General features: G+C 40.0%; 2 protein-coding genes across 2 annotated transcripts in view; one reads left to right on the forward strand and one right to left on the reverse strand.

Moving 5' to 3' along the window:
• Window positions 1-12,692, forward strand: part of rock2a (rho-associated, coiled-coil containing protein kinase 2a) — a 54,647-nt gene extending 41,955 nt beyond the window's left edge. Inside the window, exons 20-32 of the mRNA XM_083683881.1 lie at window positions 164-233; window positions 860-963; window positions 1,346-1,532; window positions 3,847-3,940; window positions 4,472-4,566; window positions 4,788-4,979; window positions 5,218-5,386; window positions 6,069-6,139; window positions 7,255-7,343; window positions 8,351-8,429; window positions 9,237-9,504; window positions 10,800-11,013; window positions 12,078-12,692. Of these exons, the coding sequence (XP_083540007.1) occupies window positions 164-233; window positions 860-963; window positions 1,346-1,532; window positions 3,847-3,940; window positions 4,472-4,566; window positions 4,788-4,979; window positions 5,218-5,386; window positions 6,069-6,139; window positions 7,255-7,343; window positions 8,351-8,429; window positions 9,237-9,504; window positions 10,800-11,013; window positions 12,078-12,126 (1,681 nt within the window). The 3' untranslated portion in view covers window positions 12,127-12,692. The remainder of the gene's footprint in view (window positions 1-163; window positions 234-859; window positions 964-1,345; window positions 1,533-3,846; window positions 3,941-4,471; window positions 4,567-4,787; window positions 4,980-5,217; window positions 5,387-6,068; window positions 6,140-7,254; window positions 7,344-8,350; window positions 8,430-9,236; window positions 9,505-10,799; window positions 11,014-12,077) is intronic.
• Window positions 12,693-18,865: 6,173 nt separating this feature from the next.
• On the reverse strand, window positions 18,866-26,564 carry slc66a3 (solute carrier family 66 member 3). The gene is made up of 7 exons (XM_083683334.1): window positions 26,352-26,564; window positions 22,516-22,598; window positions 21,686-21,755; window positions 21,359-21,416; window positions 20,827-20,947; window positions 20,653-20,694; window positions 18,866-19,365 (listed from the first exon to the last, which is right to left on the reverse strand). The coding sequence occupies exons 1-7, from the start codon at window positions 26,519-26,521 to the stop codon at window positions 19,274-19,276; spliced, it is 636 nt and encodes a 211-aa protein (XP_083539460.1). The 5' UTR covers window positions 26,522-26,564; the 3' UTR covers window positions 18,866-19,273.
• Window positions 26,565-27,196: the final 632 nt, after the last annotated feature.

The raw sequence follows: 27,196 nt of genomic DNA on the forward strand, positions 1-27,196 counted from the left end.
ACCTAAGATGTCTACGTGTATTTCAACCCTTTGTGTTGAATGTTTTGTTGGGGGATTACAGGACAAACACACACACACACACACACACACACACACAGTTCTACAATCATGACTGATGGAAGAGTTTGGAGAATTAAGGATTTCTTTGTGTTTGTGTCCACAGAGAAAGACAGGACTCGGACGGCCAAATGAAAGAACTCCAAGACCAGCTGGAGGCTGAGCAGTATTTTTCTGTAAGCCTGCTCTAGTTATATGATAACATTTTCGCTATGTGGAATTGGCTTCAATTCAAATCATGAACTGCAGTTCAAGTTTAAACGTGCATCTTTAATTAGTTTTTCAGCAAAATGGCTGGCCCACCACTTGTTTTTTGGTATAAAATTGAGAGATTGGACTGGGGAAATGTGACCACTCTTAAATTCATAATCAGAGCTCTGGATGCAAGGACATGATATTGGAATTATAGTTTTATAAAGCTATACATTGTTTACAAAGACATTGATTACAAACAGTGAAGTAAAACCACCTTTTATTTTGTATTATAATAAGGTAAGATAGTTGTACTACCCTCATTAGGCATTTAAAAGTTATGTTCTTTCGAGAATCAATAGGGATTTGTCATTAATTGGAATTGAACATTGAGCAGCAGAACAAATCCCAGAATGTGCCTTTAAATGGAAACTTAACTTTAAACATTGTAATGAGTGTCATATGAACAAGACAGTTCAGACAGCACAACATCTATTTGGCATCTGTGCTTACGCATTCAGGGAGTAATGCTACGTTAATATGCTTTTTTTTACATTATGGAAAGTGTGTATGTGTGTTTAAAGATAGGCCTGGTTTTTGTGTTTTACAGACGCTGTATAAGACCCAGGTGCGTGAGTTAAAGGAGGAGTGTGAGGAGAAGAATAAGCTCTACAAGGACATGCAGCAATCACTTCAGGAGCTACAAGAGGAGAGGTGGGTTTTGGGGTTGTCACAAACAGACCTGGGTTGAAATAGTATTTGTTTTCTCTTTCTTTATGTCAGCTTGATTTAGCATGCCTACTTCAATGGAAATAATGGAATAGTCCCAACACTGCAAAATGTGACTATGTAGCATTCAGAGCAAGCAAAATAAAACACACTGAAACTCTAAAACATAATAATACTATTTCGACCCAGGTCTGGTTACAAATGACCAGACTTGGTTCAAATACTTTCCAGTACTTGGGCTAGTCTTAATTTAGTTTGCCTGGTACAATTGAACAAATGGAATCAAGTGCAAACTTTAAGCTATGTCTATGGCCTAATTCTTTTTGACAATGCAACTGATCTGATTGGCCTATCTTGACCCCAACAGGGACTCTCTGGCAGCCCAGCTGGAGATAACGCTGACCAAGGCGGATTCAGAGCAGCTGGCGCGCTCTATCGCCGAGGAGCAGTACTCGGACCTGGAGAAGGAGAAGATCATGAAGGAGCTGGAGCTCAAAGAGATGATGGCCCGCCACAAACAGGAGCTTGGGGAGAAGGACATCACGATTGGTTTGGTGAGTGAATACGGGTTAGCTGTGTTCATACAGTAAGCCTAAAAAACCATTTCCAATATTGTTATCATGTAAAAAAATGTTTGAGAGCAAGGGAGAGAATTCAAAGTTAGGAATCTCAGTTATTAGTTTAGATTTGTAGATCAGGCAAGACCTGATTAACAGAAGGAAAAACTACATTTTCATATTTTGTAGCTATTTGTCGTACAGCCTGAAATCAAAACCCATTAAAAAAAAAAAAGTCATCAGTCCCCTGATTTAATACTTTGTAGAGCCACCTTTTGCTGCAATTACAGCCATCAATCTGTTTGGATATGTCTCTACTAGCTTTGCACACCTAGATTGGAGAATATTTGCCCATTCTTCCTTGCAGAATTGCTCGAGTTCAGTCAAATTCTGTGGTGAGCGGCGATGGACTGCTCTCTTCAAGTCCATCCGCAGACTTTCTATTGGATTTAAGTCAGGGCTCTGACTTGGCCACTCAAGGACATTCACCTTTCTATCCTTAAGCCACTGCGTTGTTCTTTTGGCGGTATGTTTAGGATCGTTGTCGTGTTGGAAGGTGAATGTGACCTGCCCATCTTCAGCTGTCTAGCAGAGGGACGCAGGTTGTCCTCAAGAATTTGGGTGTACTTGGCAGTATCCATTTTCCCTTCAATCCTGACCAATTGCCCAGTCCCCACTGAAGAGAAATATCCCCACAACATAATGTTGCCACCACCATGCTTCACAGTAGGTATGGTGTGTTTTGGGTGGTGTGCTGTGTTTGGTTTTCGCCAAACATAGCACTTTGGAGTTCAGTCCAAAAAGTTCAATCTTAGTCTCGTCTGACCATAAAACCTTTTTCCACATGGCAACAGAATCTTCCAGGTGTGTTTTTGCATAGCACAAACGAGACTGACTGTGGCACCTTTTCAGAAAAGGCTTATTTCTTGCTACCCTGCCATACAGGCCAGCTTCGTGTAAAGCTTGTGAGATTGTTGTCACATGCACAGACAGACCAGTCCCAGCCATAAAGACTTGTAAGTCCTTCAAAGTTGCCTTTGGCCTCTTGGTAGCTTCTCTGATCAATGTCCTCCTGGCTCGGTCATCCAGTTTGGACGGACGGCCTGATGTAGGCAAGGTGTTGGTGGTGCCATACGCCTTCCACTTCTTAATGATGCTCTGAACGGTACTCAGAGGGATAGCTAAAGCCTTCGAAATCTTTTTGTAGCCTTCACCTAACTTGTGCCTTCCTACAACTTTATCCAGGAGGCCTTTTGAAAGTACTTTTCCAACCATGGTGAATTCTTTGCAGAACCATGCACTTCTAGTAGTGGAATCCTCAAGAAACAGCTGGTTTTATTCTGAAGTCATCAAAACCACTACAATTGATGTCAGGTGTGGGGCAATTAGCCTGGTGTTTGATCTGGAAGTTGATTGGTTGCACCTGAGCAAGTTTATAATGGTATACTCTAAGGGGCTGATCACTTAACCAAACCAGGTATTTCACGAATTAATTTTTAATAATTGTCCAGAATTTTTTTAATTGTTATTTTCACTTTGATGATGAGGGTTATAATGTGTACATACAGCTCAAAAAAGTTAGATTTGATTTATTTTAATTTCCAGGGTGTAATATGACAAAAGGTAAAGATTTCATAGGGTATGATGACTTTCTATAGGCACTGTATATTGTGTATTGCCCAAAACTTGGCATTGCCAAGCACTATGTTGATGTTAAGCCATATTGGCAAAACAAAATATTACCTGGGCTAATCAACTACAGCCAAGGTCAGTGTAAAAGTGGAAAGAATATTCCATTATGGGCATTTGCTGTGATATTAGGTAACCATAAAATGGCAGGAATGCAGCTCTTGTAACCTCCAAGGCTACAACTAACTGTTGTACAAGAAGAAGAAGACTCTTTATTTGCCCTCATCAATTGTAGGAATTTGACATGTGCACACCCCTCCCGAGACAACACATACACACTGCACACACCACACCCGCAAGGGAGAACAGAGCTCTGGGCACAGGGTAGCCATATTCGGCGCCGCTGGAGCAATTAGGGGTTAAGTGCCTTGTTCAAGGGCACAACGGCAGTGGTAGGTGCCTTAGATATGACGCCAGTAACCTTCCAGTTACCAGCTCACATCCAGCTCCCTCCTGGGGATCAAACCAGCAACCTCAAACCAGCAACAGCTCTGGGAGGTGACATTGGAAATATGCAATATGCAAATATTGGAAATATGTTTTGCGCTATGATTTACTGTATTTTCAGTGAATTATATAATTATTTAAGTGAGAGAATTTGGTCTGTTATTTTCCTATGTAGCTGGAGGAAGCCAATAGAACTCTTACTAGTGATGTGGCCAACCTAGCCAATGAGAAGGAGGAGCTGAACAACAAACTGAAGGAGACACATGAAGGTAAATTGTTCCTTTTTTGTCTTAATTGCCCTGGATTTGTATAGCAAGAGAACATCTCCATAACCATGAACTGCAAAGATATGATTGCTCTCAGTTAACTGTAGTTCAATTAGTGACCAATTTTTTCAAAGTACTATTGTCATGTGTACTGGAATATAGGGTTATGGACTGTTTTTACTCGATGGAGAGTTGTGATATTGAATAGAAAGACTTGACTTTACATGAACAGGATAATTTTCTACGGAAGTAATTTTTTAACTTGAGATATCCATTTGAATATAAATACAGTTGTTTCTTTGCAAGATACATAAAAAGTCACTATTCAGATTCAAATGTGTTCCCTTCTTTTTACTGTTTTAACAGTATTGTCAGTGATGATATGCATTGTCAGTGATAAATGCATGGCTTGGAACGCCATTTCAGCCAGTCAGATCATATATTTCTCCAAACCCGTTTTATAAAAGTTGTTAATGAAGACATATAGCAACTAAGTGGGAAGATATATTTGGATATTTGGTCTGTTGTGTTTAGAGCTGCAGAAGTCAAAGGATGATGAACAGCAGATGAGCCAGATGAAGCTCACGTTTGAGAAACAGCTCCAGTCGGAGAGAACACTAAAGACCCAGGTAGGTCTATGCTAGGAGTGAATGATATTTTAGCAATGTTTCCCTGACAATTTAACATGATTGTGTTGTAATATTAGGTAACTTAATTTGTAAAACACTTTTTAATACATTACACTCAGTACTCTAAAAAGACACTGTGTGTGTGTGTGTGTGTGTGTGTGTGTGTGTGTGTGTGTGTGTGTGTGTGTGTGTGTGTGTGTGTGTGTGTGTGTGTGTGTTAGGCTGTGAACAAGCTGGCAGAGATCATGAACAGGAAGGAGGTGCGTGGCGGAGGCAGTCGGCGTGGTAATGACACAGATGTGCGACGAAAGGAGAAAGAGAACAGGAAGTTGCAACTTGAGCTGCGGTCAGAAAAAGAGAAACTCAACAGCACTATCATCAAGTACCAGAGAGAAATCAATGACATGCAGGCGGTCAGTGTCACAACCACAACCTTACACTAACCATCACACATTTCAATAACAATATCATCAAGTTCCAAAGCGAGATCAACGGTACGCAATGTGGTCATTAACACAACCATATCAACAACACCGCCATCACATGCCAGCGATCAATAACATGCCTACAAACAACATTAACAGGGGCCACAAACTGACAAACTATGCCCTGTTAAAATGAATTTACTTTTTGCCCTGTTTCTGTCTGTAGCAAATTGCAGACGAGAGTCAGGTGCGCATCGAGCTGCAGATGGCCCTTGACAGCAAGGACAGTGACATTGAACAGCTGCGCAGCCTCCTCAACTCCCTCAACGTCCACTCCTTAGAGGCAGCAAGCATCAGCAGTGGACCTGACTTTGACACGGATGATGCCTACACAGGTAATGCGTGTTACTAACATAGATAAACGGTGTTCTGTACCTATGTATCATAGGTTGTGCAAGTACCGCTAACCCAAATTCATGATGAGATTTCTAAGTACCTGCTAATGGATAAGTAAAGGAAAAGGATAAGTTTGTAACAGTTTGTTAAGTTAGTTTTAGGGTTAGGGAGTGTGGAGTGCACATGCTTACCAGTAGACGGTGTAGCAGCACCTACGGAATGAACAAGAGGGTTGCTAGCCAAGCTAGCTTTGCTAGCTTTATGCCACCTATTTTCCTATGAGGTGCTAATCTAGGGTGGAATAATTAAGCGCACTTCTCCTCCAAAGGTTAAGGGGTAGACACCCCAAAAATATTGGACCACAAACTTTTATAAGTTGACTGGTATATTGTGTTCTTAAAATGCTTTTTAAAATGTGGCTGTTGCAATCTACCCCTTTTCCATTTGAAAATCAAAATTCACTGGTGTTGTTGCTAACTCTGGCTAGTGCTGTCCATTGCTAACTGTGGCTCATTTAGACAATTGGTGTGGTTAATTCATTGACCTTTTCTCTATTACCATGAGGGAAAAACCTCTCCCCAGCTCAAACATCTACAAGACAACCCCCCCCATGCAGGTACTGCACTGCATATTGCATAATATTACCCTGCTGTTTAAATGTATTCCACTTTTTTCTCACAGAAACTAGGCTGGAGGGATGGCTCTCACTCCCTGTAAGGAACAATACCAAGAAGTTTGGATGGGGGAGAAAGGTAAAAAGAAAATGTTTGACACAGTTCCATATTCAGCAACACTTTGTTTTAGGAGTTCACATTTAACACACCAAGTACTTACCATTAGTTAATCATGCTGAACCAAACCCATAACTTGAGATCTGTGCAAAGATGATTCTCTGGAAAATAGCATATTTTCCTACTGGAGTGGGTTTCCCACAGAACACTATAACAGGTAGTGATTTGTAAAGATTGCGTCACAATTAGATCAGCGGGTACTTCTGGCTGTCCCATGTACACTTGAAAGGGACCCACTAAATTAGGCCATGCAAACTTGATTAATTATTTTAGCCATTTCATTTTCAGAAAAAGTAATGTAATTACCTCATTATGCTGAGTCATATTTATCAATTATCTGAAATGACCAAAACAAATGACAGACTGTAGCTTCAATGAAAATGCTGCTATTTAAACATTGGCCATGTATTACCTGAAACCTATAAAGCATATTCAATTGTAGCCTAAGTCCTCCGCCATAGGCCTGGAGTGAGTTTCCAATTTGGGGAAGCTATATTTTTTTTACGGTAGTCTGGGTGTCCTCCCCCACAAAACAAGTTAAGCATTTCATACAATTCTACACATTATCACATGACAATAAATGTAGGGCTGGTTCACAATTTAATCCATTACATAAAACAGGGCAAAATTTGGTCTATTTATGCAATAGGCCTACATTTTACATTACCATTTGTTCCCTGTGCATTTTGGCCACCAGTCTCCATAGGCTGGGGTTTGGTGTGGAGCGAGGCTGTGCTCCTGCTCTAGAGATTTGATTCAGCTTGGCCTGATCAGATTTTATCTAATTTATTCTTTTTTCTTTTCTTAAGTGAAGCGGGGCATTTGTTGACAATTAATTAAGTTTGTATGGCCTTATGGAGCTTAGCAATTGAGTGAGTAGACCCACTTACACTGAACTTTCCCTGTCTTCCCCTGTGTGTCAACTTCTGTTGACGTGTATAGCTGGATCGATCTACACAACCAATGGACTGGGATGTGGACTCTAATATCATAATTAGACTACTTTTTAGATCTGAAAATGTCTGAGAAATGTATATATCTGAGTGAATTGTTGTCTTTTTTTGTCTTTTTTTCAGTATGTGGTAGTGAGCAGCAAGAAGATTCTTTTTTATAACAGTGAGCAAGACAAGGAGCTGTCCAACCCCTATATGGTGCTGGATATCGAGTGAGTAACGTGTTCTGGGTGGAAGCCCATTGATGGAGTCATCAAAGGCCCATGTAAAGATGTATTTTGATAAGTTGATTTGAAGAGCATTAAAGCAGCATTCTGCAAACTAGAGAAACGGCGAATTGACCGACTTACCAGTCATTTTCTTTTTTGTTTATCCGAGTGGTGAGTCGGCCAATTCACTGTTTCTCTAGTTTGCGGACACAAACACACAAAGCTGGGACAAACTCGCCCTGATTACACACATTTGGAACACTTTTGTGCATAATATTTGTTTTGAATGTGATTTGCATGGTGGAGCATAAGAGCCAACAGATTTGTCTGTGGACTTTACTGATACATTTCCATAAAAGTACATAGCCAAGAAGAAGAATCAATTGTGTGTACAGTTTTACTTTTTTTAACTTAAGCTAATGACTGGTGTATATACCTTCTTGCATATATGTATAATTATATTTCATTACATGCCATTACTATACACACACACACACACACACACATATATATATATATATATATATATATATATATATATATATATATATATATATATATATATATATATACTGTATATAAAATAAAACATTTATTCACAGAGAGGGAAAAACTGGTGAGATGCAGCAAAGTGGGGCGATCGGAGACAGTGAGGGAATAAATAGTAGAGAAATTTGAAGTTCAAAGACTGGAATAATAGTTAAATTCCAATGTTTTTCTTGTTTTCTTTTGGAAAAATTTAGGGAGTCGTGACAGTAGCTTACTACGCAGCTACATGGCAAAAAAATATTTAACTACTGGAAACATTACTAGGATTTCAATTTACTTTAACTACACCATGCTACTGCAAAATGCAGTTAAACTGAACTACATGTAGTGGAACTACTCCCCAACGCTAATTAAGCACTAGTTTAAAAACACATCAGTCAAAACACATCAGTCTGCTGCAGAGTTGTAGTCCAAATATTCCTGCAGTCCACATTTATTTTTCTATTTTTATCTTCTTGCAGCAAACTCTTCCATGTGCGGCCTGTCACCCAAACTGACGTGTACCGTGCTGACTCCAAAGAGATTCCCAGGATATTCCAGGTCATTCCTGTTACAATCCCTTTCAGTCCGTCTCCCTGCATCTAATTTCTTATTTTTCTTTGATAATGCATTATCGCTCATTTGATAGTGCTAGAATGACAATAGCCTATAATGTATAGATTTTGTTTTGCTCCTAGGAGAATAACTACAAGAGAAACTATGGTGTCTACCAACTCGGTTTTACACCCATTTTTTTTATTTTTTTTATTTTCACCAAAACTGATCTGTGTTGGAGGGTGTGTATTTACCTTGCAGCCCAGTGGTGGTGGAGGTTGGTTAACATAAGTTAGAATCTGAAACACTGCTGGACTCACCCAGCCCACACGAGGGACGTCAGCTCGTCGCTGCTCTTACTCGTTTAGAGTTGGGTTTCGTGTTGAGGTATTCATGGTTCCACCCATACCTGAATAAACAAGACCCGAACCAGGACTTGAGCAGGTCCAGGTCCAACATGTATGCTTAGGATCCGGGTCATGTCTGGAACGACAGTCATGGGTCTCGGGTATATGTAATAATAAATAAATTGCCCATATGTACCCGTCCACTGCTCTGTGTCATTTGAGCAGCACATATACAGTAACTACTCATGTTAATCAGGCAAGCATAATATATTGCTGCTCATTTATTGTTGGGACCTGTGAGGAACCACTTGTTTCATGTGAGCAGTGGATTTACCTAGTAGCCCAGTAGTATTACTACTCGCATTAATCAGGCAAGCATCATTTATTGTAGCTCATTTATTGTTGGTGCATGCTATATCTCAACACAGCCACAGAAAAAAACAATGGTGACCCTCTCCCTCTACAGATCCTGTACGCCAACGAAGGCGAGAACAAAAAGGAGCCTGAGTTCCCAGTGGAGCCGCTGCCCATCGGCGAGAAGTCCGGCTACATCTGCCACAAGGGTCATGAGTTCATTCCCACGCTCTACCACTTCCCTACCAACTGCGAGGCCTGCACCAAGCCCCTCTGGAACATGTTCAAGCCCCCGCCTGCCTTGGAGTGCCGGCGCTGCCATATCAAGTGTCACAAGGACCACATGGACAAGAAGGAGGAGATCATCGCGCCCTGCAGAGGTAAGGGTGGTGGTGGGTTAGTTGGTGGGTAGAACTTGGTTAGGCCAATGTCAATTACTTGAGCTACATTTGTAAACAGAGAGCAGGCCAGAACGGGAGGGGCATCACGAGCGGCTCAGCAAAACATTTGGCGGCGTGGAAACTTGCTGACAACTTCCCATCCCCAGTGTTTACTTCCTAATACGCTAGCATCTCAATCAAGAGATGAACCAACCCAGTCTCCAAATTATTACGTTCTGGGGGATAATTTCTGCAGACCAAAGAAGACTTGTAACCCGAACAATGCTGGTTCAGCCATGCCACCACCGTGGCAGATACGAGTTGTGAAGCACTGCCACAAGCTACCACTAGGTGAAGTCAAGATAAGTGAAGGAAGTTTGGAAAGAGAGATCCTTCTGTCGGTAGAAATTACTGACCTGCCCCCTCTTCCAGCATCAAGGAGTATAAACATTAGTCTACTGTAGCTTTTTTAAACAGTGCACTTTGGTTATAATGAATGTGATTATACTGATCAACCGCTTACAGTGATCAAAAACCATTTGACTGAATCCAAGGCTGGAGCCTCACTTATAATAATCAAGTGTTCCACAGACAGTGATCATATGAGAAGGGGCCAGTTTGTCTTTCCTGCATGACAAGAGAAAGTGAATATTACTGTGGACAGGTCCAGGCAATATATAAAGATTGACTCTCTCGGGCCCTTTTTGCACATTACTTGCATCCATCTTCTGTCACCCGATCACAATGATCGGAATACATTCCATTCATGAACTTGAACGTCTACACCTGCCATTTGATGCGTCCGCTACCTGCCTCCTTTACCCATATTGTAATCAGATTTCCTTTTTCCGTGTGTTATTCAAATATGCCTTGTTCTCACACGAGAATCTATTATTGCCGACATCTCCAGTCGCACTGCTTTAGTTCTATTCAGCTAACATTGGACAACATGAATATAAATGTAGGTTTAATATGAATTTCACCTCATACTATTTCACCTCACATCATTGCTTTCATGGCGACCTATTGGTGATCAGACACACTCTCAGGGCTTGCTACTTTTTAATGCTCCACAGGTGTACACATAATTAGGAAAAACTGCTTTTAGCTACTGTTAGCCATTTTACTTTTTGTTTGTTTAGAAAGATCTGCGCGTTTGCTGCTATTGTACATTTTCAAATTGTCAGTGTGGCCAAAGAGGGCAGCAACATGCAAAACGACATACATTACCTTTAAATTCACCATTCAACCGCTTGAAATCGTACAGATTGTCCCTTTGGTCCTTCTCCCTGCAGTGAACTACGACGTGTCCACTGCCAAGAACCTGCTGCTGCTGGCCGTGTCACAAGAAGAGCAGCAGAAGTGGGTCAGCCGGCTGGTCAAGAAAATCCCCAAGAAACCGCCGGCTCCTGAGCACTTTGCTCGCTCCTCGCCCCGCGCCTCCATGAAGGTCCAGCCCAGCCAATCCATGAGGCGGCCCAGCAGACAGCTGCCTCCCAGCAAGAGCAGGTTAGTTAAGGAGACACGTGTAGATCGAGGGCCAGGACTAAGGTCCTCCAAATAACACTTTACCACAGGTATAATGCATTTTATAGCGGTCAATAATGCATGTATCCATTTTGAGTCTCTTAAAAAATGTCCACATCTACTTAACTTTTTTTTTTTAAGTTGAAAATTAAAAGAAGTCACTTTCCTTTTTGTTTTAATGCCTGCTTGACCAAAGTATGCAATTAGCACAATTCAATTCAAATGTTTGATATCGAAGTTCAATTCAAAGCTAGAAGAATTTCACTGCTTGAAGATTCTTGTAATTCCAATTCATGAGAAATGCTCCACTCCACATGAATTGTCACATGAAATTGAATTGATCTCAACTCTGGAAGTCAGATCCCTTGTGGCTGGTGAAATTTAAATCTAAATTTAATTTAGCATTTGATTATTCAGTATTCTATGGATGAATATAGCATATCATGGTCTTTATTGTTGATTGTCAAACATAGAAGTGTACGTATTCTTCATGCCTACATTCAACATTAGATATTTGAAGAATATCCCCATGCTACAATACAATACTTTTTTTTTTTTCTTCTCAGGTTTACAGTCATTAAAGATACAATTTTAAATATTGTCCATAGCAGGAGAATGCTCAATGGTATGTCCAACATTGGATAATAGAGACAGCATGGAGCATATTCTTCCATGTGTCTAATGTGCTCCATGTTCAACATTAGAGACTCTAATTGTCTCCATGATACATGCTCCTTTTTTCACATTTCTTTCCAGATTTATTAATTCAAGATAAACTGTGTAATATTCCCAATAATGTTGAATGTTGAACATGTTGAGCCTGTGTAACATGATTAGGGACCAGAGAAATTATTTACTACCTGGACTGGTCACATTATTAACCTGTAATTCAAAGCATCTTATGCTCAAGGCGACAGTGCATGCACCTCTGCAGTCCTGACAGTTCCACAGTTTTCCTTCCGCGCGCACACAGTGACCAAAATAACAGCAATATTCTAAAAAGACTGGAGATACCAGTTCATTCAAAATGTGTTTGAATTCTACAGGCTTGCGGTTGTACCGCTAGTAATCTTGTCCACCAGCCAGCTCTGTTGAGCTGTCTGGTTTCTGAGTGCCACAGAACGGGACTTGACTGGAACCCTATGGAAGGAGTGGATAAAACAGAAGCTGGATTTAACTGGCTGATCTAAGGGTTGCAACGTCTAGTGCAACCCTTAGAACCTCCCTTTTAAGTGTGCTGCATTCCTCACTGGAGATACACAAACAAGCGTGAAAAACCGTGCAGGTTAGAAGTTGCACAGCAATTGCCCAGTGCATGTGCATCATAAGCTCTGCCGACCTTTTTTATATCAGCTTTATATCAGCTTCCTCCTGACCCCCCTGTGACCTCTATCCCTCTGACCTCCAGTCCCCCAGGATAAGACGGGAGGACTCCCAACAGTGGATACAAATCATGACTTTCATGACCCTATTCTGTCCACGTGTGTCTACTGTATGCATGCGTGTGTGCGGTATGCGTGTGTGTGTTTGACTTTGACTAGTCATTTTTTATGTAAAAGAGAATGTGTTCATAATATGGTTTGTACATGTGTTTACTATGACGTTTTGCAATAAAATATTCAACACCCAGGGCTGGTTGTGTGGTTCTGGATGGTTGTGAGTGCCTGTTTGTACGTATTTGTGGAAGTGGTCTATTTCTTAGTTGTCTGCCGAGAGGCAGTTGCATGTGGTGGAACAAGCAATTTTGGGGTTTGAGAAGATCAGCCTGAGCAGATCTGCTATTCTTCTTAAGTAGGCATCACTTAATGGGTAGTTGTTTATAATGAAAGGTGAATTGTAGCTCAGTGATCATGTAGTCTCCCAAGTCAGATGTGTGCCTCTCACAAATTACTCCTGGCTAACCATCTGCTCAACACGCAGGAAATTCGCCTATCGTTATTCCTCCTCAGCTGATTCCTCCGTTTCATTCTGAACCCCACCTACCTAAACTCATGATGGGCCGGGAGGGTGTCCGACTGTAGTAAACCCCTCCCCAGAAGATGTTTTTCTCCCTTCGCGAACTTTTTCCAAACGTACCGTATTAGCTGGTACGGATGGCTAGAGACTAGTGATAATGTGCAGTGCCTTGCTCAGGCTGATCCTCTCCAGACTATGAGCTAGTTTCCAAGAGACTTGAATAAAGTCTGCTCAACCCTGTCATAAGAATGATTATAATAACAGGTGACATGAGTGTATGTCATCCAACATGAAATTCCATACAGTAGTAATAATATCCTTTGAGTAAAATGCTGAATTAGGGCTCAAATATGTACTGTCTGTCTTGGTGTAACTCTAATAGGTCATATGTTTAGTTGTCATACACTTTTATTACTTATGACTGTGTTATGCACTTTGGGACAATTATTTGACACTGTGGAGAAACTAACTCTGCCCTCATCTCTGTCTATTTTTTCCAGTTAACCTTACTTGGGAGTGTGGTGCAACTTCAAGGTGGTGGGTGTTTCCTCCTAACACGCAATCAAAAAGGACTGATAAACAATGTTCCACTCAGCATATCCCAAAAACGAATGCACAAATATGATCCTACTTCACGCTTCCAGAGGACTTCTCTTTCTAACCCGCTTCTGCCTTTTAGAGTTGTAGTCTTTTGTCCTGTGTCGAAATGTGAGTTATGCCTGTCATTCAACTGCTAGTCCATCAACAATGACGTGCCAACAAACTCATTACCTGTAGTATGTGCTTATGTGATGCACCCTCTCTCCAGGCTCCTCAAGGTGAAGGGTGTCTAGGGGTTTGATTTTGGGCCTGAAGTTCCTGAAGTTCACTCCCCACAGAACAGTCCTCTCATAATGGCATGGGAGCAGGGAGGACTGAAGCACTTACCTTTACACTTACCGGAAGAACCAGACGGGCAAAAGTGGATAGGATTGCCCTCTGCCAACCTGAATGATTGTGGCCACGGTGAATAGTTTTTATTATACAGTGAATGATTACAATACATCTTAAGTATCTAGTACAGAACACTACACCCACAAGAGAAGAATAATACTGAAGACTGGTATGTGTAACCAGGTGAAGTTGCTAATAGAGGTCTGATAACACTTCACTCTGGTGATAACTTTATTTACTTAAATACACAGCATGACAATTATTAGAGGGAAAATGTTTACTACAGCCAGCTGAATGCAAGAGGGGAACCAATACAACAGCTTGACTCCTTTATTGTTTGAATGTACATCTGGGCAAACCAATGATGACACAAGCATTGTATGACTTAAAATATTTTGAAGTAGATTTTGAGTGACCTTGTGTTTCGTTTTGCCCTTAAAGGTATGGTGTAGCCTTCATGTTTAGGTGAAATATCATCTTACCCTGAATTGTCCTCATAGGCCAGTAGTGAAGTCCTCTCCACTGTTGCATTGTTAGCTTTGCTACCCCCAGCAAAGGCTAACAGTAAGCAGTGCCCTCTCCAATAGATGGGATTCCAAGGTACCGAATTTAGCATTGTCTGAACTACATGCCATAAATCTCATCAGAGAATCTTCAAACAAAGTTTAGTTGCGGCTATATACAAGACGACCCTGTACATGCTTTTATTGTACTTCCAAACAATGTAGTTTTGCTTTAATATGCAATGATCTGTTGTCACATATAATTCCATGATTCGATTAGGAGAACTCTTTTTTTTTTTTTTTTTTTTTTTCCCACAGTTAGTATTCACTCCAATGTCATGTTTTTTTCTTTTATTTGGTCTTTTGTGTCTTATTTGCAAAGTTTATATATTGTTCTGTACAAGTTCGGTACCTTGGAATCCTGTCTATTCGAGAAAGCGCTGCTAACTGTTAGCTTATGCTGGGAGTAGCAAAGCAGAGAACACAATACTAGAGATTATTTCACTATTGGCCTATGAGGATATTCACCGAAAGATGACAATAGGCTGAACCATCCCTTTAAGGCCTTTGTAAGTGCTGTTGCCTACATGCCTTTGGTAAATCCACCTGTAGTAAGAATGTGTATTTTTTAATATTATTCCTGGTAACAAGAGGGTAAAGTTTACAATTTTTTTTGTTAAAAAGAATATTAAAAAATCTACAAATGTCTCCCACAAGCTGAAGCATTAAACGGTAACATGTAATGCTTTTTGAATGTCATGCTCTGATATTTTTGTAAAGAATTCCTCTTGGGCACGTGGTGTGTATCTAGCTCATATATTACAGGTGGAGAGTAGTGGTGTGCTTCGTAGTTCTCTCCTTTATCCAAGAAGTTTCTGAAAAGCATGTTTTATACATATATAAATAAATATACACAGTATATATTTTACATGATGTCATACAGTGCACATTGTATTATTTATACTGCCTTGTCCACTTTGTATCTAAAGGCGCTACATCCATGTTTGATATTGCTACAATCGAGCTCAGTGATAACCGGTTAAACAATAAAAAGATGTATGTGCCTTTTGGTTTGGGTCATTGTGTGTCTTTTTACATGAGTGAGTTTGTAAACTTATGGGGCCACTTGCAACGCTGCTAGAATGTTAGTGTCTCAATTGAGGTAACTACTTCAGGCTACAACTTACAGTAACATAGATACACTAACAATATCCTGCGTCGGTAACAACTTATCGCATCTGCAATAAAGATAAGGTATAGAGAGAAATCAAACTGTGTGCTGCTGTCTTTGCCTGATACGATGTCTAGGCAATGTCTCGTTAGCTTTGTGCAAGGAAAAAAACATTGTGAATGTTCACATTTTCAGCAAGGGCAGCTTTTTCTTGTTCACACAATGTAATAATAATAATAAAAACGATTTGAGCGATTTGTTGTAAGCAGAGCTCAAGCAAGCACAGACATTTAATTCTCCCTTAACCTTCCCCCACCCATATGTTAACAATGGCCAGTAACTGGACACAATATGCTGATTCGCGCTTTTATTCGATTTTTATTCAACACTGACATTCTTGATCATATTCTAGTTGATGGGAGAATAACGTAGTGGTTAGTGTGTGTGAAAAGCACGAAATGATCAGGTCTCTGGTAAATGACACAAGGCCTACAGCTGATTCACCCAAGTCCACCTGTCCGGATCCGATAAACAGCTCTGATCATGAGTGTTTTATATATTTGTCGGTATATCATTCCCAATTCATCCAAACCTGCACTACAATCTAGCAGGAGCCGATGCCAACGAGCACCACTATACAAAGTGATCGCATATAGGCTTTAGGAGTAGCCTTACCATCCAACTATCTAACCAATTACAAATTAGGCTAAATCAGATGGAAGTTTATGCAGTTGATCTGTCTGAAAATTCATACAGTCGCCATGCGTTCAACATTTTTAATGATAACAAACAGGCACGTCGGAAGGGGGGGGGTGCAGCCACAGTTCTCTAAAATATGTAACATTAAAGGCTACAGTAAAAATAAATGTTTGCATTTCAATCTTCTATGAACTAATGGAATTTGTTTATATGAAGAACTTTACTGTTCTAGGGGAGGAGTGGGATTGGATTGTGCTCATCATTCCAATTGTATCTTGTCACACTTTTGGTTGTTAATGGGAAAGGATTTGAGCTTGTTGTAAGGGGAGCTCAAGCATGCACATACACAGGAGCTGAATCAAAATGTGTAGCCTACAGATCATGAATGTCATATCAACAACTGTGTATCCAGACCCGTTACTCAGTACTTTGAAGCACCTTTGGCAGCGATTACAGCCTCAACTCTTCTTGGGTATGACGCTACAAGCTTGGCACACCTGTATTTGGGGAGTTTCTCCCATTCTTCTCTGCAGATCGTCTCAAGCTCTGTCAGGTTGGATGGGGAGCGTCCGTGCACAGCTTTTTTTCAGGTCTCTCCAGAGATGGGGTTCAAGTCCGGGCTCTGGCTGGGCCACTCGAGGACATTCAGAAACTTGTCCCGAAGCCACTCCTGTGTTGTCTTGGCTGTGTGCTTAGGGTCATTGTCCTGTTGGAAGGTGAACCTTCGCCCCAGTCTGAGGTCCTGAGCACTCTGGAGCAGGTTTTCATCAAGGATTTCTCTGTACTTTGCTCCGTTCATCTTTCCCTCGATCCTGACTAGTCTCCCAGTCCCTGCCGCTGAAAAACATCCCCAAAGCATGATGCTGCCACCACCATACTTCACCGTAGGGATGGTATTGGCCAGGTGATGAGCGGTGCCTGGTTTCCTCCAGACGTGATGCTTGGCATTCAGGCCAAAGAGTTCAATCTTGGTTTCATCAGACCAGAGAATCTTGTTTCTCATGGTCTGAGAGTCCTTTAGGTACTCCAAGTGGGTTGCCATGTATTTTTTACTGAGAAATGGCTTCCGTCTAGTCACTCTACCATAAAGGCCTGATTGGTGGAGTGCTGCAGAGATGGTTGTCCTTCTGGAAGGTTCTCCCATCTCCACAGAGGAACTCTGGAGCTCTGTCAGAGTGACCATTTCATTCTTGGTCACCTCCCTGACAAGGGCCCTTATCCCCCTATTGCTCAGTTTGGCCGGGCGGCCAGCTTTAGGAAGAGTCTTGGTGGTTCCAAACTTCTTCCCTTTAAGAATGATGGAGGCTACTGTGTTCTTGGGGACCTTCAATACTGCAGAAACTTGTACCCTTCCCCAGATCTGTGCCTCAACACAATCCTGTATCGGAGGTCTACAGACAATTCATCCTTCGACTACCCCTGCAACCCCCACCCCCCCCACCCGGACAATTGCACTATTACTCCCCTCCCCTGCTCTTACTCAATACCACTGCTCTTCTGTACATACCTGTCCATACTGTTCATACTGTTCATAATGCACATAATGCACATATCCTTATATTTTCTTTAATACTACTGCACATACTGTACATACCTGTTTATACTGTTTATACGGCATTCCATATTTATATTTATTCTGCTATCTACCTCATGTTACTGTTAATACATATATACTGCTAGACTGCATTACCCATACAGCTCATATGCTGCTACACTGTTCATACTGTAACTATTTATTCTGCTATAATGCTACTGCTACTCATATACTGCTATACTGCACTGCTTATATTATACTGCACTACTTACTGATCATATATTGCACTACCTGTAAATACTGTTCATTGCACTTTCTGCTATTTTGCACTTCTGGTTAGACGCTAACTGCATTTCGTTGTCTCTGTACTTGTACTCTGCACAATGACAATAAAGTTGAATCTAATCTAATCTAATCTAATCATGCACCTGAGCTCAATTTCGAGTGTCATAGCAAAGGGTCTGAATACTTGTAATATTTCAGTTCTTTATTTTTAATAAATTAGCAAACATTTCTAAAAACCTGTTTTTGCTTCATCATTAAGGGGTATTGTGTGTAGATTGATGATGAAAAAAATGAATTGAATCCATTTTAGAATAAGGCTGTAACATATAACAAAATGTGGAAAAAGTGAAAGGGTCTGAATACTTAAGATATGCAGCTCATATCACATATTTACATATGTTGACATATTAAATTACATTTAGTTCACATACTCCTAAAATGTGCACTCAAATGTGTAGTAAAGATGAAAATGTACAATTAGTTGGTGTCATTAGTTGGATAACTTTGAAACTAGAAAGTTAACTACAAAGAAACTAGAAACTTCTGCTGAAAGACTACAACCATAAGTGAAAGGCCTTGTCAACATTGTCATCTTTTAATTGCAGGACCAATGGCATGTAAAATTGTCCCAAGTAAAGAAAGACTTTATGCTCCACATCTTGGCTAATATGTTGGTGCACCCAGGCTATCTGGAACATGCTCATAACATTGCAGTATAGTGACAAAGAGGTGGCCACACTACGTCAAAGAGGGTTTGGTTCATTGAATTTATGAAATCTTTACAAAAAGAAAATTACATTTAGAGTAACTGTGAATAACATGTTTAATCCTCAAAGGGCTTACGATAGTTTACAGTTCAACTCACACACGCAAATCTGTATTCAGTTATCAGTAATTGGAATATTTTAGAAAAAAACATGGAGGTAAAAAAATTACATACAAAATCTGCTTTTCAAAAGTAATGCCTGTTCTCAGTATGTCAATGGTTTGTATCTGACAAAAAGGTGCCATCTGTAAATGTTTCAGTGTGTGGGTGAGACTAAATGTCCAGTAAAAAAACCCCTGAAAAACAAGGGAGTGCAGGCCAAAACTGTTTAGATTTAACAGTTTAGTAGGTGACAACCAAATAGCCAAATAGTTGTCAATTGTCCATCTGTAGAGTCAGTCCTGCTTCTTTGCACTTTTCCTATAGTACAACACTGTAGCCAGCACCCACAGATTCAGCAGTGTCATGACAATGAATCGCACCAGGACTGTGAAAAGAGAGAAAAAGAACAAGACATGTTAAAGATACAAGTGCAAACAACTATGAAAATTGTAGATCTAAATGCTTGGCATGGCACTCTCACTCAGAAATAACAAGTTTCCTGGTGATATACAGTGCCTTCAGTAAGTATTCACCCCCTGGACTTTTTCCACATTTTGTTTTGTAACAACCTGACTTTAAAATAGATTTAATAGATTTTTTTGTCACTGATCTACACAAAATATCATATCAAAGTAGAAATTATGTTTTAGAAATGTTTACAAATTAATTAAAAATGAATGGCTGAAATGTCTTGAGTCAATGAGTAATTCACCCCCTTTGCACCCCCAAATGCAAAAATGTTGTCAATAAGTCACTCAATAAGTTGAATTGAGTCCATTGTAATGCAAAGATAATAGTTCATGTGATTTTGGAATTAATATATTTGTTTGGATTCCATGGACTGGGACGTGTTCAGAGGCACTGCGGACAATAACATTAGTGAGTAGACAGACGCAGTCACGAGTTACATTCGTAAATGCATTGATGACTGCAATCCCACTGTTACTGATCAGACATTCCCTAACCAAAAGCCTTGGGTCAATGGTGCTATCCGTGCTCTGTTAAAAGTTCGGACCAACGCATTTCCTGTAATTCAGACGAGTACAAGAAATCCAGATATGAACTGTGTAAGGCTATCAGGGATGGAGGGGTTGAAGTGGAGAGAGTAAACAGCTTCAAGTTCCTTGGTGTCCACATGACTAAGGACCTAATATGGTCACACCACACTTATTCTGTGATCAAGACAGCGCATCAGCATGGCATGGTCCCCCAGATTCTTACAAATTTACAAACCACAGAGACTATCCTGTATCATCGCCCGGTACGGCAGCTGCACCGCCCTAGACTGTAAGGCTCTACAGAGGGTGGTGAAATCGGCCCAGTCCATCACGGGCTGTGAGCTCCCAGCCATTCAGGACATTTACTCCGATTGGTGCAAGAGGAAGGCTGTGAAGATCATCAGGGACCCCAGCCACTCCCTGTTCTCTGATACCTTCTGGCAAAAGGTACCAGAGCATACAGACCCGGTCCAACAGGCTCCAGAACAGTTTCTACCCACAGGCCATAAGACTGCAAGTTTACAAGCCACAACAACACTCTTTCCTCATTGTAAACAAACTTAACTGTGGATGGTGCCTTGAAACTGCATTTAAAATTTAAAATGCTTTCTTGATTATGCAGACATTGGCTTTGAAATCCTGAGGAACATTGAAATCCCCAGAAAAACACTTACCCTGCATGTCTCCAGTTGTCACAAGGGTGGTAAAAATCCTTGCTGAAACAGGACAGATAACAACCGCAATGAGTATTAAATCCTACTTTCACACTCTTGGCCAATTCTCAATAAGTGGGCCATGAACATTCCCTTCACTGTGGTGTATGTGTAGTTGTGGATGGTTTCTCTCACCTAGACATGTGTAGCTGGCCATAGCCCAGGAGAGTGCGCTAACCTGGCCCGAATCCTTGGAGTGCCACAGGCATTGCAGCTGGGCAAACTTACTGCCAGCGCTGATGAACGTGCACAGGCTCTGAGCATAGGGGGAGAGAGAGGTTACATATGATATCCTGCACTTGTTTAAATACTCTTGAAAAGTGTTGTCCTTCTTCACTTCCTTGAAGAAATCACTGATTTGACATGATTTGATTGGTGAAAGCAACATAGTGAGCTTGCTTTCACCAATTCAACAATGTTAGATCAGTGATTAGTTTGAGGAAGGGCGGAAAGACGCATTGATAAAAGTTCAAGTGTTCAACAACTTATTAGCACTGCTTAAATTTGAGCTCTCAAAATGGGGCTAATAGGTGTTGATCAGGCTGTTTCAATTAGGAAAACTATTTTTAGAGAATGCATTCAAACAATTGATTTATTGCATTTTAGATGCAATACTGCATTTTAGATGAGATACTGTAGATTTTGGACTGATATTAATAGTACTTACCATGGCCAAGTCAATGATCCACTTCTGTAAAGTGAGCAGTTGCCAGCTCCCTACAAACCTGATCAAGCAATGCTAAGGGTATACTACATAACATAATATAGTAATAATAATAATAATAATAATAATAATAATAACAATAGAAATGCAATACATTGGAGTCAGGTCACCTTTTCTTAACAGAGAGACACACATAAGCTTTACATGACAGCTATAGTTCTTTTGTGTATGTATTGTGTGTGTGTTTTTAATATTTGTTGTACTTGTGTTTGTGTGTGTGTGTGTATTATGAAGCGGCAGGAACTCCAAAACATGCACACAGAAGGATACACAATTGCATAGATCAGGCTTTGCCTCAGACTGCCATTGTAGTGTAGAATCAACAGCAGGAGGATAACATCTGGGGGATATAAAACAGATTACAATCACAATCAGAAAATTAATTGATTCAAACACAGTGTAACATTCTCTGCAGAGAATATACATAGTATCAGGTGGGGTCAATAGGTCACAGACTTCAGGCAGTTATTGCATGCAAATGATTGTCAACCAAATACTAAACATGACTACTTTATTAGAGATTCTCAGCTTTTATTTAAAGGTATTTGTGTACATATTGGTTTCACTATTCAGAGATTACAACACTTCTTATGCATAGTTCCCCTATTTCAGAGTACCCAAAAGTGATGGTACAACTGGCTTGACAGGTGTTTCTATGTTTGCTAAATGTGTTCCTTCACATCATTTGTGCAGTCATAAGAAAGCTCTCAATGCCTAGTATTGATTTTAGGCATTGCGTTTGCCTTTCAAGTCTGCTATTGGTGCCTGTGAACAATTAGGACCAAAGAGACAAGCCATTATGGAGGCTGAAATATCAGAAAAGAAAATCTACAACCACAGCCAAAACCTTAAACCTAACAAAATCAACAGTTTGGAACATAATTGAAAGGAAAGAAAGCACTGGTGAGCTCAAAAACGGTCTGGTTGGCCATGGAAGAATTCTACAGTGGATGTCAGATGAATGCTCACCCGTGCTTAAGAAAAAAAGGACAGTTTCTTTGAACTGTTCTTCATAGGCAAATTGAGACTTCAACCTTTCTGAAATGAAAAAACGGGTTCCTGAAGTGAACAGAAAATGTTAGATAGTGTAGATAGCTGACCTTGAGCAATGAGGATGGGGTATTCCAGATAGGTTGGAGGTGGGTAGTCATAGTACATCTGGTAGGAGACGAACACAATGAACCTGAAAGTTTAGTTGAGGAAAGGTTATGTTCTGTAGTGACCATATTCAAGTATTTCAATGATTGAATGTTTGTCTATCATTACTACTTAATCTTCCGCTTGCATATACACAGATATAAATAGCTTCCTGGAAAAGACACCTCCAGACGCTGGACAGATGGATTTTTTTTTGGGGGGGGGGGTGGGCTGAATCTGTATCTTTTTGTAGCTTTTCATATGAACCGGGTCGTATGATTTCATACGAATTGGGTGTTCTGCTCTTTGTATGAATTCATATGAATTAAGCATGAGATCTTGTTGATATTAGTGACTATAAGTTTAATTTAAATCTATCTATTACATTACCCACGTTAATTCAAACGGCATATACACATATGCCCAAACATAGCACTCCCTCCACCATGTTTCACAGATGAGGTGGTACTGTATGCTGTAAATCTTGGGCTGATGCTTTTTTCTCCAAACTTTCCTCTTGTAATCACTCCGGTACATGATAATATGCATCTTATTTGTCCGTTTTCCAGACCAGACTTTTTAGGTACTTTTTAGCAAACTGTAACCTGACTATCCTTTTTGAGGATAACTAGTGGTTTGCACCTTGCAGTGAAGCCTCTGTAGTTCAGCTGGTAACGTATTCTGTGGATGGTAGTCTCTGACACATTCAAGCCTGCCTCCTGGAGAGTGTTCCTTATCTGTGGGACAGTTGTTTTGGGGTGTTTCTTAATTATGGTGAGCATTCTTTGGTCATCCACTGTAGGCTATGTTTCTGATTGATTTTTCTGATATCAGAATTCCTTTATTTGGCCAAGTATGTTTGCACATACAGGAAATTGACTTGGTGAGGTTGGTGCATGGACATAAAAAACAAATAGCAAATATTAACAAGAAATTTACAAAATAGCAAAATATTAACAAAATAGCAATAACAAATTTACAAATTTACAAAAAAGAGCAGCAGAACAATACATCTTGTAGGCTGTGTGAGACTAAGTGGCAATGAGGCTAGAGGCTGTGAAATGGTTGTGGGGCATGTACACTATAAATTAGAATATATTTCAGCCTCATGGTGTATTTGGCATTACGCCCTTTTTCAAGACTGGATACCTAGGCAGATATATGCAATGCTTTTCTTAAGCTTATTAGTTTAAAAAGAGAGCTTTATCAGGGTTTATAATTGTAAGCTTTCTGCACATTTTACAGCTGGATTGGTGTGAATAGCAGGTACAGTGAAAATATCAGTGTTTCATGCATCTTATAGGCCACAGAGACATGACATGGCTGTAGATTATTTTTTGTGGAAATGTTTTTAAGCCGCCTAGTGATACTGAGAGCGGTGGTTGCTGTCCCCATTCACTTCCACTAGCATGGCTAATGCTACCGACTAAGCCCAGGAAAAGTTACTTAAGAATGTGGCTATGAACTAAATAAGTACGTGGAAAATGAGGTAAAACATTGAAAAGCCTGAACTAATCCTTTAAAGCAATAACACACAAGACAGTGTGACGATTTATCACAGCTGTACGGTGTTCATTGGCACAAGGCACAGCCGAGAGCTGATGAAATGACACCTTAATGTATAAAAAAATCTCTAAATGGATTGATTGATCGACACCTTAAAGGTGATGCATGTAGTGGTATTGGATGTATTGGAACAGCAGCAAAAGTGTAACTTTCATGTAAAGTTGAAAACCTCTGAGAATGTATTAATGAGTTACAGACATAACTGATAACATGATGATAAAAAGGCTTTTTTAAGGGCAACTTAAACGTGAAATCTGTAATTCAAACAACAACAAAGTGGGCTCCCTGAGGGATGGGGCTGGAGAAATGTTACCATTCACAATTTCATACAGAACTGTGGATGCAAGGACAGGCCATCCATGAAATCAGAATTATAGTTTTAACCATGTTTTGAAGCTATACAGTGTTTGTTTACAATTGCATTTTATTTTATTTATTTTTTTACAAACAATCAGTAAAACATGCTTTCTGGTTCTGGTAGGGAACTAAGACAGTTGAACTAAGCTCATGAGGCATTTATAAGTTGTATTCTTCAAGAATCAATGGCTATATATCATTAAGTTAAAAGTCCAATAACAGATTGCCCCTTTAATGTAAAGTGTTACCAACTTTATGTGCCCCAATTTAATTCAGCAAATCATACTAAGCAGAGCAAAAATGACCTTACAACTCAGAATATTCTACAGCATGATTTTAACAAGTTTTGAGAAGACTGTAATTATTCAATCAAAGTTTTTGTAAACAGTCTGAAAATGGATCGCATATCAAAATCGCATATCAACGCTAGATGATTGTATTCAAAATTCCATTTGAAATAATAAGAAAAATTAATATCTAATGGTCTGGATACTCAATGTCAAATGACTTGTAGGTTAAATACAATTTAAAGATTTGTTGAAAACGCAAGCGCATGCACGCACGCACACACACACACACACCTGGGTGTAGATGTAATCTGGATGGTGAACCTGTATGTAATCTGATGGTGAACCAAATCTGATTAACCCTACAACAGTACATTTGAATTCAGAGTTGGAAAAGACAATGCATATAACAACAACCAACCATTCTATGTGCATGTGGAGGGAGGGTTCTTGGAACATAACATCCAATGAAATTGCAAGAACATTCTCCCATCGCTCCATCCAGTTCAATCCAAGCCAGAATGGCTAATCTAAAATTCTCCAGACCTCCAAAAGAGGCGTGAAAACAATGTGATTGAGGTATGGCTATGCAAGACTATTTGTCTAAAATCATTAACATTTAATCCAAAAATGTGGATTTCGTAACCTAATACATCCGATTTTAAGCACCGAGCACTGTTGACAGAGTGGTGCTGGTTTTTCCAGCAATTTTATTGACGAGAATAGAACAATACTACGTCATGTCTCAAAATCGACATCTATTTTACCTTTGTATTTACCTTATATAGCCTAATGCTAGTTACAATAGAGATGCATTTTTTTCCTTTCTTTCTATGGCCTTCTTGATTTAGTCACCCTCATTTTTATCTGTGTTCTCTGAACAAGAATAAGCGGCAGGTTCCTACATTAAGACTTCCGGTAAGACAATTTTACCCATTCGTAATGGGTTTTTTGGTTGTTGTTTTTTTAAATGAGACAAAACAATTTAATAGACACCCTACATATAATGACTGAATGGTGTGGTGTCATTTCAATGTGTCAAATTCAGAGGAAGCTCTCATTGAGGAAGTTAATCTTACATGAACTACACAGCACACACTAGAAGGTTAATTTTGGTCTAGTCTCGCACGCCTCCTTTGGTGGCCTGGAGAATAGATCAGGTGATCTGTCTTAGATTGAGCTGGATGCAGCGATGGGAGAATGTGCTCGCAATTTCATTGAATGTTCCAATAACCCTCCCCCACATGCCAGTCGCGTGTTGGTATGTGGGTCATATTTTATTTTTTATGAAAACTGAATTGTTTTTTGGAGCTCCGCCCAAGCAAGGTACACTACAGAGCCAAAAGTATGCGTTTCCTTGTTTATTTGTTAACGCACTAGAAGGTAACATGATCTGATGCTTCCTAGTTTCTTTGTATAATGCTTGTTGCTTATACCACACCGCGCTTTCCAATTACATTTGTATGTAGCGGTTATTTATATTCATTCGACGTGTAGCTGTTGCCTATGCGTGCATCACTTGAAAACATACAAATAAACATTTTAAACACAGGCAAATGTTGTAAACAAATTAACAGGCTATAGCCTACCCCATTAACTCCAAGAGAAGACTGTTTAAACTAACCCCCGTCGTCGATTTCGCCCGCATCAAAACAAATATTTGTGGAAACTTCAGGACCATGCACATAAAGAGTGTGCTAAAGTTAGCGATATGTAGCAGATTATCTGATTCCATTTTGAGATCATTTTGAGATTCCATGGTTTTCGATCCCGACTGTCAAAGCATCTGGTCTAGTTCACGAACTGGCCACTGGAGATTTCACTTCCGCACACATCAGCTGTTTTTTTTTCTCTCTCATTTCCATTCGTTTTGTACGCCGTTCTCGCCCGGGAGGGCGGAGTTTGCACTCGATTTCTCTACCGCGTTGTAAAGCCGGATCAACCATCCAGAATAATGGCGAGCCCGGCTGTGCGTGGGGAGTCCTAAACGAAACAATTACGAAACAATTACGAAACGCACGAAACTTGATCAATGATTACTGTGCACTTTAGCTACCCTAACATCAGAAGCAAACTAGCCATTGTTTTTATGCCTGTAAGTCTCATTCCTACACATCTCAGTAGAATCCGGGTAACCACGCAACATATAAACAGTTTATGTAGACAACAGCGCCCTCTTATGGACAAGATGTATACGAACATTATACATTCAATTCATAACATTCCACTTTTTTCAAATGGTATAGACACTGTAAAATGTTCCCGACAACACCGTAGTTGTAAAATCACCTTGAAAAATACTTTAATGCTATGAGCATATGATCAACTTGAACAATCCTCACCTTTAGGTTCATATGTATTGATAATATGTAATAACTGGATACAGTGAACTATGGAACACTGGATTCCTATGAGGGAAGCAAGCCCACCTAAT

The sequence above is a fragment of the Argentina silus genome (genome assembly GCF_951799395.1).
Source record: "Argentina silus genome assembly, chromosome: 13".
Classification (NCBI taxonomy): domain Eukaryota; kingdom Metazoa; phylum Chordata; class Actinopteri; order Argentiniformes; family Argentinidae; genus Argentina; species Argentina silus.

What these genes read in the sequence shown, in the direction of transcription:
- slc66a3 (XM_083683334.1), bottom strand. Translation starts at nt 26,521, where the DNA reads ATGGAATCTCAAAATGATCTCAAAATGGAATCAGATAATCTGCTACAT. An exon ending in CCCCATCCTCATTGCTCAAG is followed by an intron (nt 21,756 to 22,515) that starts GTCAGCTATCTA and finishes TATATCCCCCAG; the next exon opens with ATGTTATCCTCCTGCTGTTG. An exon ending in GGATCATTGACTTGGCCATG is followed by an intron (nt 20,948 to 21,358) that starts GTAAGTACTATT and finishes CCCTATGCTCAG; the next exon opens with AGCCTGTGCACGTTCATCAG.